The sequence below is a fragment of the Aulonocara sp. 'chitande type north' Nkhata Bay genome, linkage group LG7 (assembly GCF_057382095.1).
Source record: "Aulonocara sp. 'chitande type north' Nkhata Bay isolate Kocher_YH1m ecotype deep benthic linkage group LG7, A_spYH_male_GT1.1, whole genome shotgun sequence".
NCBI lineage: Eukaryota > Metazoa > Chordata > Actinopteri > Cichliformes > Cichlidae > Aulonocara > Aulonocara sp. 'chitande type north' Nkhata Bay.
Window position 1 is genome coordinate 8,316,854 of NC_141350.1, and position 26,261 is coordinate 8,343,114.

The 26,261-nt window shown below is 38.8% G+C and overlaps 4 protein-coding genes across 6 annotated transcripts; 1 reads left to right on the top strand and 3 right to left on the bottom strand.

The window, feature by feature from the left end:
• Positions 1-5,858: 5,858 nt before the first annotated feature.
• LOC147324478 (uncharacterized) lies at positions 5,859-7,218 on the bottom strand. Its single transcript, XM_086298315.1, has one exon. It carries the CDS (start codon positions 7,035-7,037, stop codon positions 5,874-5,876), a length of 1,164 nt encoding a protein of 387 aa, XP_086154441.1. The 5' UTR covers positions 7,038-7,218; the 3' UTR covers positions 5,859-5,873.
• On the top strand, positions 6,297-15,240 carry LOC147324479 (uncharacterized). Its single transcript, XM_086298312.1, has 14 exons — positions 6,297-8,306; positions 9,040-9,194; positions 9,747-9,960; positions 10,104-10,179; positions 10,740-10,990; positions 11,947-12,020; positions 12,339-12,439; positions 12,584-12,787; positions 12,951-13,037; positions 13,234-13,487; positions 13,644-13,772; positions 13,855-13,995; positions 14,487-14,610; positions 14,682-15,240. The coding sequence occupies exons 1-14, from the start codon at positions 8,166-8,168 to the stop codon at positions 14,897-14,899; spliced, it is 2,169 nt and encodes a 722-aa protein (XP_086154438.1). The 5' UTR covers positions 6,297-8,165; the 3' UTR covers positions 14,900-15,240.
• A 426-nt stretch (positions 15,241-15,666) lies between these two features.
• LOC147324480 (uncharacterized) lies at positions 15,667-21,407 on the bottom strand. Of its 3 annotated transcripts, XM_086298331.1 has the most exons (9): positions 21,059-21,407; positions 19,587-19,661; positions 19,172-19,327; positions 18,593-18,908; positions 18,209-18,407; positions 17,712-17,924; positions 16,656-16,766; positions 16,263-16,539; positions 15,667-16,136 (listed from the first exon to the last, which is right to left on the bottom strand). In XM_086298331.1, exons 6-9 carry the CDS (start codon positions 17,819-17,821, stop codon positions 15,930-15,932), a joined length of 705 nt encoding a protein of 234 aa, XP_086154457.1. In that variant the 5' UTR covers positions 17,822-17,924; positions 18,209-18,407; positions 18,593-18,908; positions 19,172-19,327; positions 19,587-19,661; positions 21,059-21,407; the 3' UTR covers positions 15,667-15,929. The 3 variants fall into 3 exon arrangements, with proteins under 3 accessions (XP_086154457.1, XP_086154458.1, XP_086154459.1); XM_086298332.1 differs by lacking the exon at positions 21,059-21,407 and having other exon boundaries at positions 19,587-20,267; XM_086298333.1 differs by lacking the exons at positions 19,587-19,661; positions 21,059-21,407 and having other exon boundaries at positions 19,172-19,347.
• A 1,687-nt stretch (positions 21,408-23,094) lies between these two features.
• LOC147324481 (uncharacterized) lies at positions 23,095-24,904 on the bottom strand. The gene has a single exon (XM_086298319.1). The coding sequence runs from the start codon at positions 24,508-24,510 to the stop codon at positions 23,479-23,481; it is 1,032 nt and encodes a 343-aa protein (XP_086154445.1). The 5' UTR covers positions 24,511-24,904; the 3' UTR covers positions 23,095-23,478.
• Positions 24,905-26,261: the final 1,357 nt, after the last annotated feature.

A 26,261-nucleotide genomic window follows, 5' to 3' on the forward strand; every position in this document is an offset into this window, starting at 1 on the left:
AGTGTATAAATGGATGGTTTAGCATATATTAGCACAGGTATCAATAAAGGACTACCGTATTAAATACTTTTACTAACCTCAGGCAGATGGACAGGCGCTCTGCAGGTGGGATTGAGCGCCTGTAATTGGTGTCTAGGCGGGCGATGCTGGGACCGACGAGGGAAAGCAGGTCCTCAAACTGGCCAAGTGAAAAAAAAAAAAAAAAAAAAAACTGGCCAAGTGAAAGGAAATGGAATCGGCCGTCATCCAGGCGCAGCTCCTGGAGCAAATGGTGAAACTCACCAAACTGCTCACGCCTCTGAAGGACCTGATGGACCCAGGTATGGCGAAGACGTCTCTAACGCCGCTGCTCTGCTCTCCACAGTACATAGAGAAGGGAGACTCTCTCTTCAAGCGCTAGCTCGACAGCTGCCATCTTGCAAAGATACCGGTCTGGCACAACTTCCTCCCACATTTCCGGTTCACGCGCATCAAAATATGATATTTTGAGGCGCTATGGATTTTTCTTGGACACGCGTTGAGGTGCGAATGTGCACGCGTCAAATTAGGGGCGTTTTGTTTGCGTCCATCGCGTTCGGTGTGAACACACCGTAAGAGCCATTTCGTTCGCGACCAACCCATCACTAATACTTTGGAGTGTGTACGTGTTTTTTGAGTTTGTACGTGTTTTGGAATTTGTACATGCTTTTGAGTTTGTAGATGTTTTGGAGTTTGTACGTGCTTTTAGGAGTTTGTACGTGTTTTGGAATTTGTACATGCTTTTCAGTTTGTAGATGATTTGGAGTTTGTACGTGCTTTTAGGAGTTTGTACGTGTTTTTGAGTTTGTACGTGGTTTGGAATTTGTACGTGTTTTAGAGTCTGTACGTGCTTTGGAGTTTGTAGGTATTTTAGAATTTATACATGCGTTTTGGAGTTTGTACGTGCTTTTTGGTAGTGATGTGCGATACCACTGATTTCCTTTCCGATCCGATCCCAAGTAAAATTCAGGGTGGTATCGACGATACTGATCCGATACCGATACTTTGTACAAAAACGTATTTCAGTTATTGTATCTCAAATTATAGGGTCATAATGATTACAGGACATCGGATTACTTGTTCTTATCGCTTAATAATGCACAGTTGTCATATAGAAATAAAAAAAACTGAAGTTGTGCGCTATTTGAACACATTGCCTGCCTGCAGCACTAAAGGACTCCGTGAGAGACGTCTGTCTCGCCCTTGCAGCACCTGTCCCTGTCCACTCCTCTTCAGTTCACCTCAACATCATGTTATGTGATATGATTTACTCTGAAGTGCTTGATGAGGTTAGTAGTGTTGCCACAACACCTCCCTTTCTTGCCACATGTATTGCAAACTACGTCTCAACCGTTTGTGGAAGTAAAATACGTCTGCACATGACTCCATTTATGCTCAGCCATTGTTGTGAGTGTGCACAACAAGGGGCTGGACACATTTATACAAACGTACGTCACACATGACTATGACAGGTGGAAGACTAAGTAGTTCCTTCCAATGTAGACAATCCAAATGATATAGTTTATTTGCACTCTGTTCCTGTTAATGATAACCTACAAATTTACCCTAAATTACTAAAATATCGATATTTTAATATGAGTATCGATTCTAGAACATAAATGACTGGTATTGGAGGAATCAATATTTCAGTATCGATCCGCACATCACTACTTTTTGGAGTTTAAATGTGTTTTCAAGTTTGTACGTGCTTTGGAGTTTGTGCATGCGTTTTGGAGTTTGGAGAAGCACGTACAAACTCCAAAACACATACAAACTCAAAAACACGTACACACTCCAAAGTATTAGTGATGGTTTGGTCGCGAACGAAATGGCTCTTAGAGCCGGATCTTTGACGTGAACAACGGAGCTTTTTTTTTTTTTTTTCTTTCACCCTCTCTCTCGCACTTTTCCCCTCCTTCACTCAGCATGCGAGCCTTGTGCTTTGCGCTGGGCAGGGGGGGAGGGTCGGTAGTTACACTCAGTAGCACAGGAACAGAGCAGGAGGGAGAGAGAGAGAAAGAGAGCCAGGGACAACAACGTCACATTAGAAAGGTATCCGGTTGTTCAGTCTGACGTCACTAGCCGTGTCTGGACCTAAAATCCGCTGCAGGTCCATATATCAAACGATCACTATGGCATTACTGAGAGTTGAAAAACTGTCTAAAGTCTTTCATCTTTAATAAAATGATCAGCGTTCTGCTCTACATCCAGGCATCCATGAAAACGGAATTTATGACATTTTATGGAGTTAGAAGTTAGCAGGGAGTTAGCTCGCTAGCTTCTATCTAAATACAATATAGCATGTCCTGACTGCTGGGTTTTGGAAACAAATTAAAACGTACAGCTCTGTTATCACTTCCAGCATAAATGAAGACAGAAAACTAAACAGCAGTGACGTTTGTAGGGTTACTGAAGTTGGGCTAGCTGGTATATAATGATGTGCTACGTGACCGCTAGCGACACAGCTATGTTAGCATAATATAAACAAGCTAACTTTTTTCCACTCGATAAAAGTTAACGTGAGTGTTCTCGGTGGTCAGGAACAAATGTAATTGCATGGCAGGATGCTGTAAAAGGACCAAACTTCAGCCAGGAGAACAACTGAGATAATCCATCCACAATACGAGGTTAGTCATTCACATACTGCTGCATGGGATGGGCTGTAGTTGCATCCTAAGGTTTTAAAAACTGAGCCTTAAATAAATGATTAGCGGTAATAAAAGCCGAGGGAGGTCAACAGTGATCACTGACTGTTTTAGGAGCTTTTTGAGATTAAATAGAAGAAAATACATAACATTAAACATGTTAACAACACAACTCCGAAGCAGGTATAAATTCCAAAGCACGTAAAAATTCTGAAGCACGTACAAACTGCAAAGCATGTACAAACTCAAAAACACGTACAAACTGAAAAACGCATAAAAATTCTGAAGCACGTACAAACTGCAAAGCATGTACAAATTCAAAAACACGTACAAACTGAAAAACGCGTACAAATTCTGAAGCACGTACAAACTGCAAAGCACGTACAAATTCCAAAGCACATATTTTGCAGTTTGTACATGATTCGGAATTTATACGTGTTTTGGAGTTTGCATGTGCTTTGTCTCTAGGGGCCACTGTAGAAGATGTCCTTTTGCCATTAATTATGCCAGAATTTTAGTTTTCATTGTGAATACTTGTGTTTTATACTAGGTGATACTGTAGAACTAAAAAGTATATACATATTTTTTATTTGCAGTAACTGACCATATTTACTACTAAGATATACTGTTTTATTAAGCAGCTGGATTGCCTTTATTTATTTATTTTTTACCGTAGTTTTAAAAGTACTGTATGTTTTTGGTGATTAACATACAGTTGTAGATTGTAAATTCAAATGATAATAGCAGAAAAGACTGTTATGCATACAGAATTATTACGCAAGTTATAGGGTGATTAATTGTAAATAATGCTACAAATTTTTCTTGTTGTTTTCAAAGACAATGGGCCATATTACTGTACATTAATGTACTTTAAACATTTTAGCAGTGCAAAAATTAAAGCAATTTACCATTTTTCAATTTACAGTGATTCAACATAAATATTACAATTATCTACTTTTTTGGATTTAATGGTAATTTACCGTTGCCATTTCGCAGTTATTTACTGTAATTTTTATGTACATTTCTTACAGTGTAAGATTATTATCAGGGGTGCACATAAGTGGTCCGCAGGTGCACATGCGCTGTCAAAATAAAAGACGCGCACCAGCTAAGAAGTTGCAACACGCAAGATAAGGAAGATAAGGTGAGATCTTCTCAAGATGTGGAAGATTCTCGGAAAAGTGGTTGCAGGAGGTGAGCTGGCTTCAAACAAATGATTTTCACAGCATACTCTGCACCACATCTCTGAGCATTCATCATTTGTTTGAAGCCAGCTCACTTCCTACATCCACTTTTCCGAGAATCTTCCACATCTTGAGGAGATCTAAACAAACTCTGTCCTCCTCCAGAAAATCTTATGTCTTATCTTATGGGTCTCCACAGTTTCCTTGAGTTCTGCATTGTCTTTTCTAAGCTGTGCGTTCTCCTGCATGAGTTTATCTACCTTACTTTTGACCTCGCACAGCTCAGCACGAAGGCTCCTTATCTCCTTAAGGTGACCATCTTCCTTTATCTGAGCCCTTGTAATCAATGTCTGCATTACTTGATCCACTGTACCACTCAGTCTGTTAAATTGCTCATCAATGTTTGGTACAGAGCATGTCGGAGTCCCGTTCGTTATCGGAATTAACCAGACAGATCGCTCCACCAACTAAGAACGGCCATGCACCACCACCCACAGAATCGAGAAAGAGCTATCAATCTGTCAATCCTTTCCGTGTCGGGTGAGGTTTCCCGTGTTGAGTCAAATTAAGCCGCAGGCTCCACTCCTGGTGGTGCCCTTCCGTCAATTCCTTTAAGTTTCAGCTTTGCAACCATACTCCCCCCGGAACCCAAAGACTTTGGTTTCCCGGACGCTGCCCGGCGGGTCATGGGAATAACGCCGCCGGATCGCTAGTTGGCATCGTTTATGTCCGACCTTTTTTTTTTTAAATTGACAGCACAGTGTCACAGTGTATTAGCTTTTTGAAAGGTTCCTGGTTTCTGAAAATGCTCCAAAGTAAACTGTGTTAAACGAGCTCTTTTATTTAAGGACTATGGACACTGTGACGTCATATTCTTAGCCACCTGTCCTGGAGTTAAATAGGCAATCACTGTTAAGCATTGAAAAGCCCCAGTAAGCTGCAGCTATAATAAGGCCTACTGCGGCAACACCTAAACCTATTTTAAGTAGGCGTTTAGCACCATGACGCCATGAACCACTAGTCGGAACCACATCAGTAGATGGTTCTGAGACAGGAGAAACAAGCTCCTCGGGTTCAGGAGCAAGATTCTCCAGCTGCAGAGGTTCACCAGTGATGTTGTGAACAGCAGCTAATATTTCTTCTTCCTCCTCCCTTCTCAGCTCATCCTTAAGATTATTAATTATTTTTCTTTTCATTTTAAGATGTTCATAAAGTTCATCTATGAGATCTTCGTTATGAACAATCTTGAAATTTTGCTTTTTGACTTTTTCTTCCAGCCAAAATATTTGCAGTGTCAGACTTTCTGTTGTCTTTTCTTGATGCTCAAGATTTTGTAAACATTTCTTGAGATTTGTGTTCGCTGTTTTTAATTTGTTTATCTCAGCAGCAATGCTGCTGTTCTCCTTAAGGAAATATTCTTCTTTTTCGTGAAAGTCACGGCACATCCTCTGAATGGTGCTAACCTGCTCCTGCATTTTAGCCTCCAGAGATTCCACCTGTGACTGCTTTTCATCCAGTGTCTGTCTCACCCGGCGCTGAAGAGTACAAATTTCTCTTTTCAGCTCAACTGTGAGTTCTGTCTTCCGAAATATTTCCCTATATTGTTTTTCTATTATCTCTTCTTTTTTTTATTGTTTTATGGTGAGCTTCTCCCACTTGCTGCTCAAGTGTCTCTAAAGAGTCCTTGAGATCTGCGTTCTCTTTTTTTTGCTCGTTTCTCTCACGTTCAATCTGAGACAACTGAGCAGCAATGCTGCTGTTCTGCTCAGTGAGAGATTCCGTCTTTTCCAAAAAGTCATGGTGCATTGTCTGAACGTTCTTTTCCTGTTCCTGGAGTTTAGCCTCCAGAGATTCCACCTGTGTCTGATTTTTTTTTTAGCCTGAGCCTTCATGTGTTTAAGCTCATCTCTTGACTGATGGAAATTATCTTTATAATAATTCTTTTTGAGCTTTAGGGTGCTCAACTCCAACTGGAGTTGTTGAATTTTCATTTGAAGCTCCATAGGGTCAGGTATTTGTCTCTCCATCAACCCTCGAATCTCTCCGTCAGACTGTGAATTATTAAATGCTTCGTTAATGCTTCGGGAACTAATCGATCACCAAGGTGGCAATATGGCTCAAGGAGGCCATAGTTAAATAGGCAATCACTGTTAAGCATTGAAAAGCCCCAGTAAGCTGCAGCTATAATAAGGCCTACTGCGGCAACACCTAAACCTATTTTAAGTAGGCGTTTGGCACCATGACGCCATGAACCACTACTAGTCGGAACCACGTCAGGAGATGGTTCTGAGACTGGAGAAACAAGCTCCTCGGGTTCAGGAGCAAGATTCTCCTGTGTCGGGACCACATCAGGAGATGCTTCTGAGGCAGGAGAAACAAGCTCCTCGGGTTCAGGAGCAAAATTCTCCTGTGTCGGGACCAAATCAGGAGATGGTTCTGAGACAGGAGAAACAAGCTCCTCAGGTTCAGGAGCAAAATTCTCCTGTGTCGGGACCACATCAGGAGGTGGTTCCAAGGCAGGAAAAAAAAGCTCCTCAGGTTCAGGAGCAAAATTCTCCTGTGTCAGGACCACAGGTGGTTCCAAGGCAGGAAAAAAAAGCTCCTCAGGTTCAGGAGCAAAATTCTCCAGCTGCAGAGCCTCCAGAGATTCCACCTGTGACTGTTGTTCTTGGTACTCAAGAGGCTCTAAAGTTTTCTTGAGTTCGTCTCTCTCCCTTTCAATAAGTGACAACTGAGCAGCAATGCTGCTGTTCTGTCTAAGGAGATATTCTTCCTTTTCCAGAAAGTCACGGTGCATCATTTGAACGGTGTTAACCTGTTCCTGCAATTTAGCCTCCAGAGATTCCACCCTTGACTGTTTTTCATCCAGAGCCTGTCTCACCCGACGCTGAAGAACACATATTTCTTTTTTCAGCTCAATTATTTGTTCAGTCTTGTGATCTATTTCTCTATTCTGTTTTTCTATTATCTCTTCTTTTTTTGTTATTTTGTGGTGAGCTTCTCCCACTTGGTGCTCAAGTCTCTCTAACTCTTCCTTGACATCACGGTGCATCGTACTAATTTGTTCTTGTATTTTCATTTGAAGGTCTCTAGGCTCCGATATTTCTCTCTCCACTAACCCATATAGTTCGTTTGATTCCGCTGGAATCGCTCTGTCAGACTGTGAATTATTGACTATTTCTCGTGACATTTCTTTAAAAGCTTAATGCAACGTGTCGAAAGAAAAATACGTGTGCTTAATTATTTAACTTTAAAATAGTCCCTTTCTGAAAGGTTTCTGGTTTGCTAAACACAACTCGCTGTTTCTGAAAATGTTCCAAGTAAAACTGTGTTTGCAAAGGTGAAGAGGGGCTATTTATAGACTTTCGTGGCTTCGAATTTGACGTCAACGCTCTTCGAGCCTTTGATCCTTTGTTCGATCACAGGATCACATGACAGGAGATGTTCACGTGCGTCCAAACTGCAAATGAATCGCGCACGAGCAAAGCCGCCGCTCCCGCACTGACTGTAACGCAGTCATTTCTTCTTTTACTGTTATGCTGTTTTGTGGATCACAAGGTTTAAAACTACTTGTAAACACACACACAGTAACTCCACCCTAACCTGCAGCTGCAGCGCAAATAACAACGAAAATTGTTTGTAAACGTGTCCTGGAGTTTACAGGTGCAGACAGTGCAACAGCTTCCAGGTCATTTATTCTGCCAATATGGCAAGAAGGTCATAACTGCTTCAAGCAATACTAAGTGCAATAATCCTTTCTGTCATCGTTGTATTTTTACTCAGTTGTATATAGTATTTGTATTTGTATTCTATTTTTATCTTATTGTATATTTATTTTGTTCTACTGTATATAGTATTTTATTTTATTCTATTCTGTACAGTTGTGTACTGTATTTATTCTTATTGTATTCTAATTTTTGCCTCATAACTTTTGCACTGTCCACTTCCTGCTGTGACAAAACAAATTTCCCACGTGTGGGACTAATAAAGGTTATCTTATCTTATCTTATCTTAAGCACTGTCTATATCAGGGGTAGGCAACGCCAGGCTTCGAGGGCCGGTGTCTATGGGCTCAAAATGTGGTCATAAATATTTTGTACTTGTAAAAAAGATTTGTACTTGTAAAAAAGATTTGTATGTGTAAAAAAAATTTGTGCGTGCGTAAAAAAGATTTGTGCGTGCGTAAAAAAGATTTGTATGTGTGAAAAAGATTTGTGCGTGTGTGAAAAAGATTTGTGTGTGGACTTAGAAAAAAAACCCCTGCAAGTTACAAGTACGAATTTTGACCCTATTTTTCTTCCTTTAAGCTGATTGGTCAATGTCATGTCAATCACAAATTAAACAATCCAATCAGAGAACAGATGGGTTTGGCTGTCGGGGGGATGCTTTACGGACCTTCAGGTCCTGGAAGGGTTGCAGATTGAAGATGGAGGACAGCGGTGCCGCTTCTGCGGCGCAGGTAAGCTTTAGTTTATGGTTTACTGGAACAAGCTAATTGTCCAGACATATATTTTTGAATATCATGTTCGTTTACTACACTGTAATTTTTCACGGTGCCAAAAGATAGCTTAAAAAGGGCTCTCAACATTAGCCCTAGTGTTGCATGTGTTTAAATAGTCTCCTGTGTGGCACGGTCTGTCTGCTTAAACATCAGCATCGTGGAGAATTATGTGTTTGGATTTAAGTGTAATCCCGATGAGATGTCGTTTTGGTAATAATTGGAACTGAAATGCTCTGACTTGACCTTAGCACTGGTCCCAGGTCACCCCCGAGTTTGTGTTAGAGTAATACTACAGTAATTACAGTATACAACAACTTTCAGCAGCTACTAAAAGTTAGGGGACCTAGCTTAACTTTCAGTAGCTGCTAACGCATTAACGAGCAAACCGCGCTAACGTGTTATGCTGCGCTAACGGAAAATCGGTTAATGTCATTTTAAGGAGATTACTGCTGACAGCACAAATATATGTGTGTGTATAAAGTATCTGATTTCAGTTTTCTTCTACTACTGTAATTATGGCTTAACAAGCTTCCTCAGTGTTCTTTTAAACTCTCACTCATGACTATTAGTTATACTGTTAACTATTTTAATATTAGGTTAATAAGGGAAAAAGGGATATATCGGGAAACCATATGGTATTGTTTAAATGAAGATGCAGATGTTCAATAACATATAAATATATTTTCAACAGGAGCCAAAGACTGCAATAGAGAAGGCTATACTGAATCTTGTGGGAATTCTGTCAACTTCCCAGTCTGATATTAGGAGTAGAACTGCAACCACATCTGTTACTGCGACAGTGCCTCAGCAAACCCCAAGAGTGAGCAACCAAATAGAAATGCAAAGGTAAAAAGAAAAAGAAAATTGCCAGTAATGCTACTCCTTTCTTTTTTTTCGGGGGGGAGGAGTGTTATGGAACAGTAATCAAAGATATTCAGTAAAGTAGAAGCCCAGATAATTAGGTTTGTATTTCAGTTGTTCATATTTTTAATATTCTTTTCCCTGTATTCTGGAGAAGACATAAAATCTGTACTGACAAGGATATAATGAATACTGGATTCAAGGAACCCTTTTGGTTTTGAGTTACTCTTTGGTTTTGGTTTAAAAATATAATTCATAGGCTTTAACCTGGCATGCACAAAAGTAAAATGCTGCATCCAGGATTTGTCTCTATTGTGTGTTCAGCTTTTACTCTTACTCTCTTTTATGTAAGTCATCTTTTTATTTAAACAACCTGCTCTGCAAATTACCTATGCTCTTGGATCCTCCTTAAACATCATTATGACATTTCACCTTAACAGTAATGCAGTACTTTTCCAATCAGATGAGTAGTCTTGCTTTAATTTGGAAGAATTTGGCGCAGTGTTTAATGCCTCAAATGTATAATCTTATTTACAGGTCATTTCCAGCAATGTTTCAAAGAAGGCAATCCAAAGGAAAGAGGCCTTTCCCAGCTCCTAGTAATGTCATACATGCAGTTCGCAACCTTCAGTTGCAATTCTGTCTTTTGCCTGACTCCACGACAAAAACCCCAAAGAATGAAATACGGCTTCTTCAAGCTGGACTTGGAAGGCGAACTCTCAGCATAGCTGACAATGCTGATCATGAAGAAGTACTTTTCTCAATTTTAGATGCCTTTATCTTGTCAAAAAAAAATCTAATTTTAAACTTTAAAATTAAAATTGAAAAATGTTACAATTTGATTTGACAAACTAATGATGAGGAAATGTTTGATTTCTTTTAACCCTAATTTAGATTACTGTAGCTCTGCATGAAGAGTATCCGAAGATGAAGGCCCTAACAGGTGGATGGCTCTTGTATAAAGCAGGAGGTAAGTCATTTTAACTCCCCGACTTTGTGTCTGAGTTAATAGAAGACATTTACTTAGAGCCAAAAGCATCCGGATAAGTTTTACAAGAAGCTTTTTTGTCTAATTAAAACATTTCTAACACTTCTTCCGAGAATAACTTATGGAACACTGATATGGCTTTTATTATTTATTTTTCAAATTTGTAGGCATGGTCTTTTTTTTCGATTAACTCACTTTTTTTGTGCATTGTGATTGAAAAGCTATAAAGGCATAAGATGCACATCAATACACTTCCATTGTTTACAGGTATAAGATCAACAGTACAGCACCACTTAATTAAAAACTTGAATATTCGGAATATGTTTATGGATGAAATATTGTTTTGGTCTAGTGATTCATTCAACATTTTAAGCATTGTTTAAAAATGAAAAGCATAGTTTGCTACAAGGTAGTTTTTAAAGACATTGCTATACAAGAGTAGTGTTCCATAATGTTATGGATTTATTTGTACTTTATGATCTCAACTTTTAGAACATTGCTGTATTGCGAATGCATTATTTGGTTTTTGTTCCATATTCTAGGTGGTAGCGGACAGAGAAATCTCTCTCTAGTATCTCAGGGAACACAAGGCTACACAGCCAAGACGCTCAAGATGGCCACCAACAATGGAAAAAATACTCTTTATATTGTCCCTCTCCAAGAAAAAATTGATACTACACCTCTTCCACATGATGCTGCAGAATTCAGCAAAATGCCGAAGTCTCAGTGCAAGACCTGTGGTGTGACTATGCCTCTTCAGCTACTTGTTTGTCACGTAGAAAACTGTGTACAAGTAAGCCAAATTCAACAGTAAAACAAACATTGCTACCACCTTTGCTAAAAACTAAAACTTTTTAAGTTGTATTCTTTTTACTACTTTCAAAATGGAAGGACAGAATATTATGCTTTACCCAAGACTACTTTGGGTGAATTTCCAGAGTCAATGTATGTGCTGAAATCAGTCGTAAGTTTTGCTCTAAATGTCTGTGAAGTTTCTCAGTTATCCCAGTCATTGTAGTCTAAAGAGTTTGCAAAGAAAACATCTGGACTTCTATAAGTTTTCTTGAAGATGTGCCACCTCTCATCTGAGAAGCTTCTTCGTTTCTTTAGAGCATAGGTGTCAAAACCTGTCCCGCAGCCTAATTACATTTGCCCTGCGAAGCCATACCAAATTACTATTAGAGTTGGCCTACTGGTATTATACAGCTAATATATATATTGTTTAGTATTAAGCTTTGCTTGTTTCATATTCCGTTTTTTAGCAAAACGTGTTTGAGTCCATAAGAAAAGATTCATTCTTATATCTGGAGGAACAAATATATTTCAATAAATATTAATGTTAGCCCGCGACTTTGTTCCAGTTTTGAATTTTGGCCCACTGTGTATTTGAGTTTGACACCCCTGCTTTAGAGCAATTGGTGGAGAGTCCAAAACTTTATGCCCTATTGGAGTGTCCCCATGAGGGGCGTTGATCCCCTAGTTTGCTCTAAATGACAAATCGTGAGCAGCATGTAGCTACCATAAATGTGAAAGCATAACTGACCAGGCACATCAGAATGAAGTCCAATTGGAGGTGAGTTCCCAGATATATTTAACATTGTAATATGGACAATACAAAATTCCAAGCAGATCTTTGTTCAACTGTTTCATTATTTGCTAATTACCTGTGGCATTCTGTGCTAGATTTGGACTGTTCATCTTTGCTAGGACTAAAATAAATACACTTTTTAATTGCAATATCCTCTTCAGCCTTCTTGTCCTGTTTGTGGAAATCATTATCCTCCAGATGACTTGGTCTTGCATGCCAGTACATGTGGTGATCGGTAAGTTCATTTTAGTTGGACAACACTAAACAAATGCTATGTGTAGCACATTTATAGTTGCTCTTGCTTCTGTCTTTGCATCATGTCATAGCAGGGGCTCATCCTTATCTAACCTGTTCATCTTCTATGATCATGTTGACCACATGGATGAGCTTTTATCAGTGTTCATCCTGGCATTTTAACAATATACTTTTGCTTCTTTAGAGTGCATTGTTTAGGTGACCTTATCTTTTATTGACAGTATTCCTGCATCCATCTATCGATCGATCGGTTTAAACACTGATGTTTTTTTTTTCTTTTGCAACACTTTGGGTAAAGTGAAGTGGATGACCTGCATCACGCAGCACATGAAGTCAGAGACACACTTCTCAATTTTGCTGCTGAGATGAACACTGACATCCCAGCCAACAATAAGGAAGGTACTTTTCATACCAAATGTCAGAGTATATTTAAAATTCCAAATTGACGTGCTTACCAGAAAGTGTGCTGGGCCTTAATTTTTTGGCTTACTGGGTTTACAGTACAAAATGTTATTTTTGCATACAATGTACTTTATCTTTTAGTAGAACAGTGGAAAAAGGCCAGTGATCCCCAAGATGCTGCAGTTTTGTTTAAGAGGCATCTCTTAAAGGAAAAGGAGGAGAACCCCAAAATCACAGCTATCATTGACATTCGACAAGATCAAACATCCCAGAGCCGAGAGATCATTGCTTTCTACAAAAGACCACAGATTGATTGGGCAGGACCTTTTCGTTGTTCTTTACAAGGTAATGCTTATGGTGAAGCATAGATTCAGTTACTTTCTTTAAAGGCTGTTTAACATTCCAACTTGGTAAATGAGAATTTTCCATTAAAGGGTGCTGTAAAGCAGTTTGTAACTTTACTTGTGTTGTTGTTGTTGTCTTTTTCTTTTTCCCAATTTTAAAATAGGTGACACAGCTGTTGGCACTGGGGTCCAGAGACATTTTTTCAGCATGGCAATGCTAAAGTTGCAACATGGCTTTAACATCCATAGCGGTATGTTTCTATATCCTTTTCTTAATTAATGTGAGATGAGTTTTTAAAATAATCCATCGAGAAATTTACTCCAGAAATTTAAAAAAGAAAAAAGATTGAAGTATTTGCATCATGTTTGACCACTTCATTAATCAACTACTTACGTCAATAGATAACGCTATACCTTTTTTATTTTTCTTGTACTGTTCTTCTCCAGGTGCAGCCAACATGACCCTTCTCTTTGAGGGACAAGAGAACCATCTAGTGCCTTCTACTTCTCAGATTTTGGCAGACAGTGACTTATTTGTGGTAGCAGGCAGAATGATTGGGCATTCATTTTTGAACGATGGGCCACGATTGCATGGCCTCAGCAAGGCTATTATTCACATGTTGGTCCATGCTGATAGAGACACTGTCACTGTACAGCTCGATGATGTGCCAGACCTAGATATTCGTTCTACAATTTGCATGGTGAATACTAATTTACTTCAAGCCTTTGTGAAATCATAATTTAAATTAACTCATTATTTTTATATACATGTAAATACCCCCCCCCCCAAGAAAATGCAGATTTTTTATGCAATATATTTGCAACATACTAAAATGGAATTTTTTTTCCTCTATAAGCTTGATGGTAATAAACACCTCACTGAGCAGCAGAAGGATGACATTAACAATTTGGCCATTTCCTGGGACTTGCCACCCGTTAGTGCAGAAAACCGCAGATGGCTGTTCCAACAGCTTCTCCATCATGCAGTAAGATTGCCCTTTAAAAAATTTTTTTAGATTGTCATCACCTAAGCAAATGTCATGTGGTTATTTTTAATTATTGTTTTAGGTGATAGGCCGAACTAAAAGGCAGACAAAACACATCAGAAAAGGTCTGAAGGACACCGGATTGTTGACTATGCTTCAACAAAGACCTGACACAGCCTCAGTGGTCTTTCCCCAGCATGAAGACAGCATTCTTACTGCACAGGTATTTCAATGCATTTCTAATATGCCGACTACAGTGACAAGGCTAGATGGCATGACAGTTAATGCTGCTTTTAGGGGAGGCTGTAGCTCAGGAGGTAGAGCAGGTCATCTACTGATCAGCAGTTTGACCCTGGCTCCCCGCTCTGTATGAATTTTTGGTAGGAAGTACAGAAAATAACAATGTGATTGTGACAATGATAATTGTTGTAGAAAAAACTTTGAAGGGTCTGGGAGAGTAGAAAATTAAGAATCAGTCCTTTTACCATTATACTTTAAGTGAGACAAAATGATTGATTGATAATACTTTATTCATCATGAGGAAAATTCTTTTAAAGGCTGCCAGATAATCCAGTGCCATCATGAGCACCCCGTAGAATACACCATATATAAATGCCAAGTGTCGGAAAAAAGTCCCTTCGCAAATTTAACATGTAAAAAAACTGTATTTAAGGCAGTTGCATTCTTAAGTGTGTCTCTGAAATCTCATTTTAGGCTGTTCTTAGCCACATTGTTTGGCCAGGAGATGAGGGCGATGATGAAGACGATGATGATCCACCTTACCCACAAAGCATCCAAATGCAAACAGTGGGATTTCTGAAGACCTACATTGAAACAGGCGAGTGTAATTGCATTGTGATTCAAAATTTGAATCTAATTTAATTTCTAATGCATTGATTATTTTTACAGCCACTCCATTCCAGCTCAGCCAGCTGATGAGGTTTTGGGTCGGGTGGGAAATTCCGACTGGTACCATGAAGGTTGAAGTAGTCGAAGCAGACTACCTCATATCCTCTACATGTTTTGGAACGTTGCGTGTGCCTGGGCACTTCCACGAGTACAATGTCTTTTCCAAACATGTTGATGATTGCATTGCAACTTGTGCCACAGGTTTCGGCCTTATTTAAAAGCAATTTGTAGACACTGGATGTCGAATAAACTTGCTAAACCATGCTTGAAAAATGTTTTACATAGCCAAAAGTTTCACTGTTACTTAGGCTTATTGATTTTTTGTGAATATTGTTATGCGAGTTTAAATATAAAAATTAAAGTTACAGTTCCCACCATTAACATTTATATTTGAAGTTAAGGAACTAATGATTGTGTTATTTAGGTTTCAGTCATTGTCATGCATCCGATTTACATCATCTCTTTGTTTGAAGAAGTTTCCTGGATTACACGATTAATACCAAAGCTGTATTAAATGTTACACACAGTCCAATGATGTTGAATATAATGTTAATAAAAATCTGCCACACTGTCAGCTGTGGTCAAGCTATTTAATTACCGCATGCAGGACAGCTAACACACATCAAAACATTACAGTTCTACAGTCATGAGAGTTTTTGTCACTTTCAAGCTGTTACCAATAAAGTCAAGTTTTGGGCTATGAAAATTGGATGATAATTTTCCGGATTATTTTTGAGGTTGTTTGAAATCATTTTGTAAATCAAAGGAAATATGCTTGAACACCCCAAATTGAAATCCAGAATTTGTTAAGGACATGGATTTGGAGCAGCAGTTATTGGACTTAAATACAAATTACATTCTAGACTCCATCACAGTTAAGAAAAAGAAATCTTGTCAGACTGTAAATAAAGTATATTAATTGAATCTTGCCTTTAAAATGAAATAAAAATATAAATCAGCAAGAATAGGCATGATGGCACCTAAACAAAATTTTATTGAAGCTATTATTAAACAAAGGACTTACATGAGAACAGAAAGCATTTATCATGTTACCTTTGCATTAACTGACAGATTATCAGGAAAATATGGTTTAGTAAACTCATCAAACACAAAATGCATTAACATTAAAAACTGAAAATAAATATTGATGCAGACTTTTAGTAACTGTCCTCAGATACAAAAACTGATAATTCAACATAATGTAAACATCTGTTAGGGCATATTATTTTCAACTATCACTAGATAAAGCTATAAATCCTGCCTGTTCTCAAGAATGCCTTCCACATACTGGAGAAGGGAACTGTAAATGTCAGCCCCATAGGACATAGAGGGTTCCATGGGATTGAAAAGGTGTCTCACTCTTTCCAAATCCTCACTGTCAAGTGGAGACACAAGTTCTGGAAGGTGAATACCAGTTTGGTCCAAGTCTGCAATGTCCACATCTGGATACTCTGCCTGAAATTAGACGCCATCAATTCAGGAAGTCTTTAAAATACATGCTTTATTAATTTTGTCAATGATATACATATTTTTTTTTTTTCAAAAAAGCAATTTGAATAATTTAGAGATGTGTAATCATACCACAATACTTTCAGGAGGATTGACTGGATTCTGAGTCTTTCCAATCTCCCATAGTTGGTTTGGGGTGTAGTTCCGCTCTGTCCTAAGAGAGTGATTGTTCCAGCCTTCAATAAACGTCTCCAAATCTGCTTGGATTCGTGGCAAAAACACATACTGTGCACAAAAAAGGTCAGTACAGTTTGTTGGATCCAACAGTCTGTCTTCCTCAAGTCTGTGAAGAAGATCGTAGTAGATGTTGGTGACAACATTCCAAACGTCTCGCCACAGGCGCTCTATCCTTTAAAACAAAACAAAAATTTTAAACGTAATTTTGTTAATAACACATTCAATAATTAACGCCAGAATACTACACCTGGCAATCAAAAATATGTTTTTGTTGTAAATTAGGAATACCTTTGGTTATGCACGCTTTTGCCAGACATAAAGCTTCCTCTACCACAGCCCCGAACTTCAAACATGTATCGAGCAATGTCAACATTCTCAACTCCTTGGTCTCCCCTCACTCTAGAAATATGAAAAACAAAGGACACAGAAATTGCAGAGTATCACAGTTTAGCAATATTTTAAAGTTAATCATTTAAAGAAAAATGTGAATGTTTTACATTCAACTGTATAATATTTTTAGGGCTCTTTGAGCTCTTATGCAGAGCTATATTTGTAAATATTTGAAACTCGCCGTGGATACAAAGATACCTGAAACCTGGAGCATAGAAGCAGAGACGCATGGAAACATGGCACAAACGACAACAGACAACATGACAAAGAATGAACAGAAACACACAGACTAAATACACACAAGTGTGATTAGAGAAAATGAAAACACATGGGAAACAGCTGACACTGATTTGACATATTCGTCCATATTTATCTGATCTTCTACATTTGTACTACATTGGTACTCGCCCCCTCATACACTTCGCTCTTTTTCAGCTTCCCTTCTGTCTGTTCCACATGCTTGCCTAACTACAATGGGACTCAGAGCCTTTAGTTGTTCTGCCCCAAGACTTTGGATGTACCTCCACCAGATCTCCGGACAACAAACACTTTCACCACTTTTAAGTCACGTCTCAAAACCCATCTATTCAGAATTGCATACACCTGATTCTGTATTAGTCCATTTTAACTTGATTAGCTTTTATACTGTCATGCTTGCTTTTCTCTTCTTTAACTTATGTCTACATTTTATTTGCAATGTTTCAATATATTGTATTGTTGCTATTGTAAGATAACCTTAAGGTGTTATAAAACGTGTTATTATTATTATTATTATTATTATTATTATTATTATTATTGTAGTATTTCTCTGAAAATATAATACAAATGATAGGAAAATTCAATCATTTCCAGACAGCAAGCATGTGTGTCAGGCACGAATGTGTATTCAAAATATAAGTGAGACTGATTTAAGCCTCTATGCTCTAATGTGAACAGCAAGTTTTTGCATTATACCTCAATGGAAATCCATGCTTCTGTACAGCCTCAAGGAAGAACGTCAGTGCTGTAGAAGCCTTGTTGTTGTTAGCTGCTTTCAAGTACAAGATCTGAAAATAAAGAGACATTATGGAAGTACTAGTACTAGCATCACATTTTCTGCTATTTTAGTGAAGAATGCAAACCTTCCTTGAGAAGCCATCAACACCACCAAACATCACAAGTCCATATCTGTAAAGAGACAAAGACACAGCCCCTAAGACTTCAGCCACTGAGTATAATTAATTAATTGCATTTTTCACCAATAATCAAATATGATATATAAACACTAAATATATATATATATATATATATATATATATATATATATATATATATATATATATATATAAAACTGCTAACTTGGCGGTAAAGTGATGGCGTAATGTAAAATACAGTGTTTGCATATGCATGAATGAGTTAAATAGTAATGGGCCCAAATGTGCCCTATGACTATTGAGTTATGTTAAACTTACCTAATTAACTTATGGTTGGTGTCAATGTGGAGTAGTGACAGAGGACCAGGAACACTGTATGTCCTTCTGACAACACATCCAAGATTTGCCATCCTTTCAAGGATTCCAGCGCTGTCAACACGACGCATGGAATCCCATACTCTGTTCCACTGCACCCTGTGGCCCAGTGCCCTGAGGCATCCTTTAACCATTCTGTAGCCTAAAAAGACATTCCATAGTGAAAGAATCACAACTGCACATTGGAAGGCACTTATAGTACAGTAAATCAAACTACTAACTAATCATGACATTCAGCTAGTGTTATTCATGTAAATATGAACGGTTGCTAGCAAGAAAAATAAAATAGCCTTATTACAAGCATTATTTTTCACATGAATAACTAACCCAGATTTTTTGATTCCTGTTTTATGGCTGCAATTAAGTTGTCAATTTCATCATCTGATAGTGAGCTGTAGGTTGCCGTTATTGAGAGGCCCCACTCTTCCATTCTTCGTCGGACTGTTTCCTGCGATATGCCCAAAAGCTTGGAGATACAAGGAACGGAGAGGTCCATCTTTATTAGATCTTTGAGGTGGTCTTTGGAAACATAGAGCTTTGGCCTCCCCCGTTCACCAGCTGAGCTGTCAACAACAATGGCAGACCTTCTTGTATCCATATCGGAATGGATGAGGCAGATGAGGTGGTGAAGAGCTTCAACCACCTAAAAAATGGTTGCATTAAAATATTTAGTTGGATGAAATCCTGGAATTCAGTTTTACCATCTTACTATCATTATTCTTATACCCAATCTTTATATTGAAACACAGAACAAAATTTCATCTTGGATTTAACAAGGCAATGGATGACAGGTGCATTTGTATAGCATAATTACTACACTGTAAAATTAACATTATAAGATACATAAGAATGGCATATATTGAAACGATTTTTAAAGATAACCAAAACTAAATCAAATAAACCTACCACTGATGGAACATTAATATGAGCAGAAAGAGAACAGACTAGAGTTGATGCGTTCACGCAGAGGAACTCAATATGATCAAGGTCCAAGGGCTGCTGTTGGTAGGACTGCACCAGCCTATTTTGAAGGTTTTGGAAAACATGTCTTCCTAAAGCCACCTGAAAGAAGAAAAAAATTATTCAATTACTAATATCATATGAAGTGTATTGAAGGAACAATGAAATGTCAAACTGCGTAAAACTCAATAAAACCAAATAATATTCTCATGAAATCTTTTTATTTTGATTAACTTTGTAATACAGTAAAGAAACTGAATTGCATTAAAAATTATTTTTAAATATGTTTTATCCTGTGCCACCTTGCTGTATTCAAAAAATTCAAACAACTTTACTTTAATAATGAAAAAAATGAACCCACCAAAGAGTCACAGGAACATCCCAGGTTCTCTGTTCTGGAGGGAGATCGACCAAGGTCCACTTGATTTACAGTCACCTGTTAAGTAAAACAATCAGGCAATTTTCAAAGATTTACACGTTTCTCTATGGATGTATCATACACTCTACTATTTCTCTCTCTGAAGTACCCTGTGGATGTTCCCATGATGACACAGATGACCCACAAATTTAGTATAGCACACTTCAAAACACATAACCCGATGCAGAAAGACTTTAAAAGTCCCTAAACACATGTGACATCTGTTAGGGTTGAAAATTTACTTTACAAAATTATTAAGTAAGGCTGTTTCATTTTTTTTTTAAAGATGTACACAACGCAAATGTGCTCATAAGCATGTTGGCACTCCATGTTTGAAGGTTGAGAATGTCATTCAGCGCTGTATTCGAAATATTGCAGGTACACATAGAGTGCAGAGGGGTTTTTTGCAGTATGCTTACAAACACACGATAATGGTTAGATTAGTCTCTGGATTAGGGAGGCTGAACAAGATGCCGTGAACTGGGCCTTAGAATCAGCATATGTTTTTATTGTCACAGTATATAAGCTGTAAAGCCCGTTTCAGCATTATCCTTTTTGGGAAGCTGGTTCACACAAAAGGCTGGCACTATAAACTTGTAATTTCAACTGCTGAAGCAAATCCAATCTTTTTAAATCATTTTCTCCTGAATTCCTTCTTAAATTTTTGAACAGGACACATCCAGCAAAGCAAATATCTACAGACATTAGCTTACTGACACCAGACAGACACTGCACTACAGTTAACTACAGAAGCATTCTTGGTCAATCTGGTACTGTATAACAGAGTACTTCTCAATGTCACTGCCTATAAGCTCTCATAAATCCCAAAACGCTCACTCAGGAAGCTTGTTAAGCCATAATTACAGTAGTACAAGAAAACTGAAATCAGATACTTTATACACACACATATATTTTTGCTGTCAGCAGTAATCTCCTTAAAATGACATTAACCGATTTTCCGTTAGGGCAGCATAACACGTTAGCGCAGTTTGCTCGTTAATGCGTTAGCAGCTACTGAAAGTTAAGCTAGGTCCCCTAACTTTCAGTAGCTGCTGAAAGTTGTTGTATACTGTAATTACTGTAGTATTACTCTAACACAAACTCGGGGGTGACCTGGGACCAGTGCTAAGGTCAAGTCAGAGCATTTCAGTTCCAATTATTACCAAAACGACATCTCATCGGGATTACACTTAAATCCAAACACATAATTCTCCACGATGCTGATGTTTAAGCAGACAGACCGTGCCACACAGGAGACTATTTAAACACATGCAACACTAGGGCTAATGTTGAGAGCCCTTTTTAAGCTATCTTTTGGCACCGTGAAAAATTACAGTGTAGTAAACGAACATGATATTCAAAAATATATGTCTGGACAATTAGCTTGTTCCAGTAAACCATAAACTAAAGCTTACCTGCGCCGCAGAAGCGGCACCGCTGTCCTCCATCTTCAATCTGCAACCCTTCCAGGACCTGAAGGTCCGTAAAGCATCCCCCCGACAGCCAAACCCATCTGTTCTCTGATTGGATTGTTTAATTTGTGATTGACATGACATTGACCAATCAGCTTAAAGGAAGAAAAATAGGGTCAAAATTCGTACTTGTAACTTGCAGGGGTTTTTTTTCTAAGTCCACACACAAATCTTTTTCACACACGCACAAATCTTTTTCACACATACAAATCTTTTTTACGCACGCACAAATCTTTTTTACACATACAAATCTTTTTTACGCACGCACAAATCTTTTTTACACATACAAATCTTTTTTACGCACGCACAAATTTTTTTTACACATACAAATCTTTTTTACAAGTACAAATCTTTTTTACAACTACAAAATATTTATGACCATATTTTGAGCCCATAGGTGTCGGCTGTCAGAAGTCAAAGGTCATTTTTATTTGATGCTATTGCACTTAATTGTGTTTTATTTTCCCTCGAAATAACATCTGCCTTATCAATAACTTAGAGTGATCTGATCAATAAACACAAGTTTGAAAAAGTTTGTTTTTGGATGAACTTCATGAACAGGAAATCTAACTCACAACCGGTCACAGTGTGCAGCAGTGAGCACAAAGTCTTCAGTGATGAGGAATTCTCCACAGACATGTTGACCCTTGTTATTCTGAACTGATCCCATGTAGGGTATCGAGTTGTCCGGAGCTTTTGTTCCATGAATAATTCCTGTTGAAAACTCTGGTAAATTTAAAAAAAAAGAAGATGATAAAGTTAGTGTGCCGTTTACAGCCGTAAGATAAATCAGATATATTTGATGTTCACACTGATGCCTTGTAGACATGGTAGAAAACAAAGAAGAAACTTGTGAAGACAGTGCATGGTGCCAGCAGGAAACTCAAACTGTCCTTTACTCAGTAGAAAGACTTTTATACATCACGCGTCTTAGTTTGAAGGCTGGTCTATCGTTATCATCTCGACTTCCTGTCATGCCAACCTCTCTGCAGTGCAGGTTTGATTTACCATTATCTAATGTCAAAAGGGGGATGGTGCGTTACAAAGCAGCGAGAGAGACAGAAAGGCAGCAGAGTTCAGGTAAGAGTTGGATTTTAAATAGAGGGCTCTGTGTGCGGGCAGGCGGAGATGAGGATCCAAATGCAGGACTCAAACACAGAATTGTAACTCAAAACCTCAGCTTTATTGCTGGAGAAATTAAAACATGAACTGAACAAGGGTAGTGAACACGAAAATACTGAACACAGTATAAAACACACAGGCATAATCCGACGGTACGATGCAGCACTGAGCAAGGGCAAACACAGGGCTAATATACACAGGGAAGTAATCAGGGAATGGAAAACAGGAGGGAGACACAGCTGGGAGAGATTGGGGCTAACGAGTCAGGGGATCGAAGCTGGACACACTGACATAAGACACAATCCTTCAAAATAAAACAGGAAACAATACACACTAAACTAAGACACGGACAGAGAGAGACAGACTAGACACTGAACTAAACCAGCAAAAAACATGAGAACACAAAACCTAAGAACTAATCCCTAAACAAGAATAACTAAAACATAGATTAATAATCACCATCACCATCATCATAACCAACAAAAGCACCACAAGAGAATAAGAAAACTATCCATAATGCAAAAACACACCAAAACATAACAACTCAAAATACTGGGTCAAACTGACCCAGAATCGTGACAGGTAAGGAGATGTCATTTCAGGACTTAAACCAGACTCTAAGAAATTGCTGTGTCTAATTTTGCGATGCTGCGAGTAACAAACTGGGTTCAGTTTGGAGGTTGAAGAGGAACTTTCCCTCGCCAGGCCGACAGCCGTCTGTGTTTATCTCATCTCAGTTTATCTCACGCAGCGCAGGGCTAAATTTAAAATTATTAAATACTTAAGACAATGTATATTCTTCTATGAAAAAAAATACAAGTATTCATTTAAGCAAATAAACAGAGCCGTAAGAGATGTTTTTCAGAAACTGTTGTCTTTATTTTGATTTGCAACTAACAAATTTTTTAAAAATTTGTAGTTTTTGTTGTGCTCTCTATTATGTGAACCCCTCACCTAATTTGTTATGTTTTTTAACAAATTAAACCCCAACAATCAAATGATCCCCTGTGAGCAAGCACTAGGCACGGTGGAAAGGAAAAACTCCCTTTAAACAGGAAGAAACCTTTGACAGAACCAGGCTCAGGAAGGGGCAGCCATCTGTCGCGACTGGTTGGGGGGTGAGAGGCAAAAGAAAAGAAAAATGAGAGCACAAGTTAGCTAAATGTTGCTTATGTTGTCTGATATGAACAACGTATGGTTTTCTGGACTGTGGATGAAAAGCAGTCCATCATTACTAGTCTTTAAAAAGGGACTAATCGATCACCAAGGTGGCAATATGGCTCAACGAGGCCATAGACAGAGTTAAATAGGCAATCACTGTTAAGCACTGAAAAGCCCCAGTAACCTGCAGCTATAATAAGGCCTACTGCGGCAACACCTAAACCTATTTTAAGTAGGCGTTTGGCACCATGACGCCATGAACCACTAGTCGGAGCCACGTCAGGAGATGGTTCTGAGACAGGAGAATCAAGCTCCTCAGGTTGAAGACCAAGATTCTCCTGTGTCGGAACCACGTCAGGAGGTGGTTCCAAAGCAGGAAAAAAAAGCTCCTCGGGTTCAGGAGCAAAATTCTCCTGTGTCAGGACCACAGGTGGTTCCAAGGCAGGAAAAAAAAGCTCCTCGGGTTCAGGAGCAAAATTCTCCTGTGTCAGGACCACAGGTGGTTCCAAGGCAGGAAAAAAAAGCTCCTCAGGTTCAGGAGCAAAATTCTCCAGCTGCAGAGCCTCCAGAGATTCCACCTGTGACTGTTGTTCTTGGTACTCAAGAGGCTCTAAAGTTTTCTTGAGTTCGTCTCTCTCCCTTTCAATAAGTGACAACTGAGCAGCAATGCTGCTGTTCTGTCTAAGGAGATATTCTTCCTTTTCCAGAAAGTCACGGTGCATCATTTGAACGGTGTTAACCTGTTCCTGCAATTTAGCCTCCAGAGATTCCACCCTTGACTGTTTTTCATCCAGAGCCTGTCTCACCCGACGCTGAAGAACACATATTTCTTTTTTCAGCTCAATTATTTGTTCAGTCTTGTGATCTATTTCTCTATTCTGTTTTTCTATTATCTCTTCTTTTTTTGTTATTTTGTGGTGAGCTTCTCCCACTTGGTGCTCAAGTCTCTCTAACTCTGCCTTGACATCACGGTGCATCGTACTAATTTGTTCTTGTATTTTCATTTGAAGGTCTCTATACGATATTTCTCTCTCCACTAACCCATATAGTCTTTGTGATTCCGCTGGAATCGCTCTGTCAGACTGTGAATTATTGACTATTTCTCGTGACATTTCTTTAAAAGCTTAATGCAACGTGTCGAAAGAAAAATACGTGTGCTTAATTATTTAACTTTAAAATAGTCCCTTTCTGAAAGGTTTCTGGTTTGCTAAACACAACTCGCTGTTTCTGAAAATGTTCCAAGTAAAACTGTGTTTGCAAAGGTGAAGAGGGGCTATTTATAGACTTTTGTGGCAGCGAATTTGACGTCAGCGCTCTTTGAGCCTTTGATCCTTTGTTTCATCACAGGATCACATGACAGCTGTGCGTAATTCTGCGCATACTCAGAGAATACCCATTGTGACGCACGGTTTTGTTTTGAATTTTTTTTAAATACCCTGAAAACACTCCAAACAGTGTTTCCAACTTAGCGATTTTGTCGCTATATTTAGGGAGTTTTCAAACCCCCCTTAGCGTCGTTTTTTTTTTTTTTTTCTAAAAAGCGACTAGCGACAAATCTGGCGGCTTTTTCTGGTGTTATTGGAGGCTTATTTATGACGACTTTTGACGTGAAAGCGCTTGTTGCTCTTACTCTCAACAAGCAGCGGGTGCTGCCGTGGGCACATCGCTCGTGCCAAAGCGCTCACAGGCGGAGGATAGTCCTCCTCCAGCCGCTATCAGGGCAGGAGATGTTCACGTGCGTCCAAACTGCAAATGAATCGCGCACGAGCAAAGCCGCCGCTCCCGCACTGACTGTAACGCAGTCAATTCTTCTTTTACTGTTATGCTGTTTTGTGGATCACAAGGTTTAAAACTACTTGTAAACACACACACAGTAACTCCACCCTAACCTGCAGCTGCAGCGCAAATAACAACGAAAATTGTTTGTAAACGTGTCCTGGAGTTTACAGGTGCAGACAGTGCAACAGCTTCCAGGTCATTTATTCTGCCAATATGGCAAGAAGGTAGTGATGGCCCGCTTGAAGCTGACGCTCCGGAGCGTGTGTCGAAAAAAACAACACACTGGTTCAGAAGCACTGTGTCGAGGCTTGCTTCGTTTGGCAAAAGTCACGTGACCAGTGACGTCCGAAGCTTCATTACGCACGTAACTGCTTCGGTACCTGATTCAAACGGATATAAGGAAGTGAATCATCCACGGGATTCGTGGAGTGTGTTGATGGTGACAGAGAGCGAAGAGGTGATCATTCCACTGACAGATATGGAGCCAGCGAGGAAGAGAGGACATTCTGGCGTGTGGGAATATTTTGAGTTGATTTTGCTCAATTCATTTTATCTGCCGAAGTGAAAAACTTGAAATGTCCAAAATCATGTTTTCATAATGTAAATATCATTACAGCATATGACTTCAGGAACACTTCCATGTGAATTAAAGCTAATGAAGACTACAAAAATGTATTTGACACTATACGTACATTACATTGCTACACAGTTTAGAAAATCATTTTGTTTATTGTTTTTAGGTGATAGTCTGCAGGACCCAGGAATACCTGCATATCTACCAGCTTGCAGTGTAGTTCCTGCACTCCACAGCCTCTTCTGTTCCATGCAAGTGGATTTTCTCCAGGGCAGGAGAAACTATTTCTAAGAAAAGAAACAGACTCAGCCAGCGCACAGTAACACTAATCCTCTTTTTAAATGTAAATAACAAAAGGGCTACCTGACATAGAGCATGTTTTTACTTTGCAAGTTCTTGATTAGGGGTGGGTTTTGATTATCGCCTTTCTGATTACAATCCATGCTAAATTGAATAAAGTGATATTGATTCATTAAAATCCCGTGTCGATTTGTAAATTAACGTTATTAT

What these genes read in the sequence shown, in the direction of transcription:
- LOC147324479 (XM_086298312.1), top strand. Translation starts at nt 8,166, where the DNA reads ATGTCATGTCAATCACAAATTAAACAATCCAATCAGAGAACAGATGGG. An exon ending in GTGCCGCTTCTGCGGCGCAG is followed by an intron (nt 8,307 to 9,039) that starts GTAAGCTTTAGT and finishes TATTTTCAACAG; the next exon opens with GAGCCAAAGACTGCAATAGA. An exon ending in ACAGCATTCTTACTGCACAG is followed by an intron (nt 13,996 to 14,486) that starts GTATTTCAATGC and finishes ATCTCATTTTAG; the next exon opens with GCTGTTCTTAGCCACATTGT.
- LOC147324478 (XM_086298315.1), bottom strand. Translation starts at nt 7,037, where the DNA reads ATGTCACGAGAAATAGTCAATAATTCACAGTCTGACAGAGCGATTCCA.
- LOC147324480 (XM_086298331.1), bottom strand. Translation starts at nt 17,821, where the DNA reads ATGTCTCTTTATTTTCAGATCTTGTACTTGAAAGCAGCTAACAACAAC. An exon ending in AAAAGCGTGCATAACCAAAG is followed by an intron (nt 16,540 to 16,655) that starts GTATTCCTAATT and finishes TTTGTTTTAAAG; the next exon opens with GATAGAGCGCCTGTGGCGAG. An exon ending in ATCCTCCTGAAAGTATTGTG is followed by an intron (nt 16,137 to 16,262) that starts GTATGATTACAC and finishes GTCTAATTTCAG; the next exon opens with GCAGAGTATCCAGATGTGGA.
- LOC147324481 (XM_086298319.1), bottom strand. Translation starts at nt 24,510, where the DNA reads ATGTCACGAGAAATAGTCAATAATTCACAGTCTGACAGAGCGATTCCA.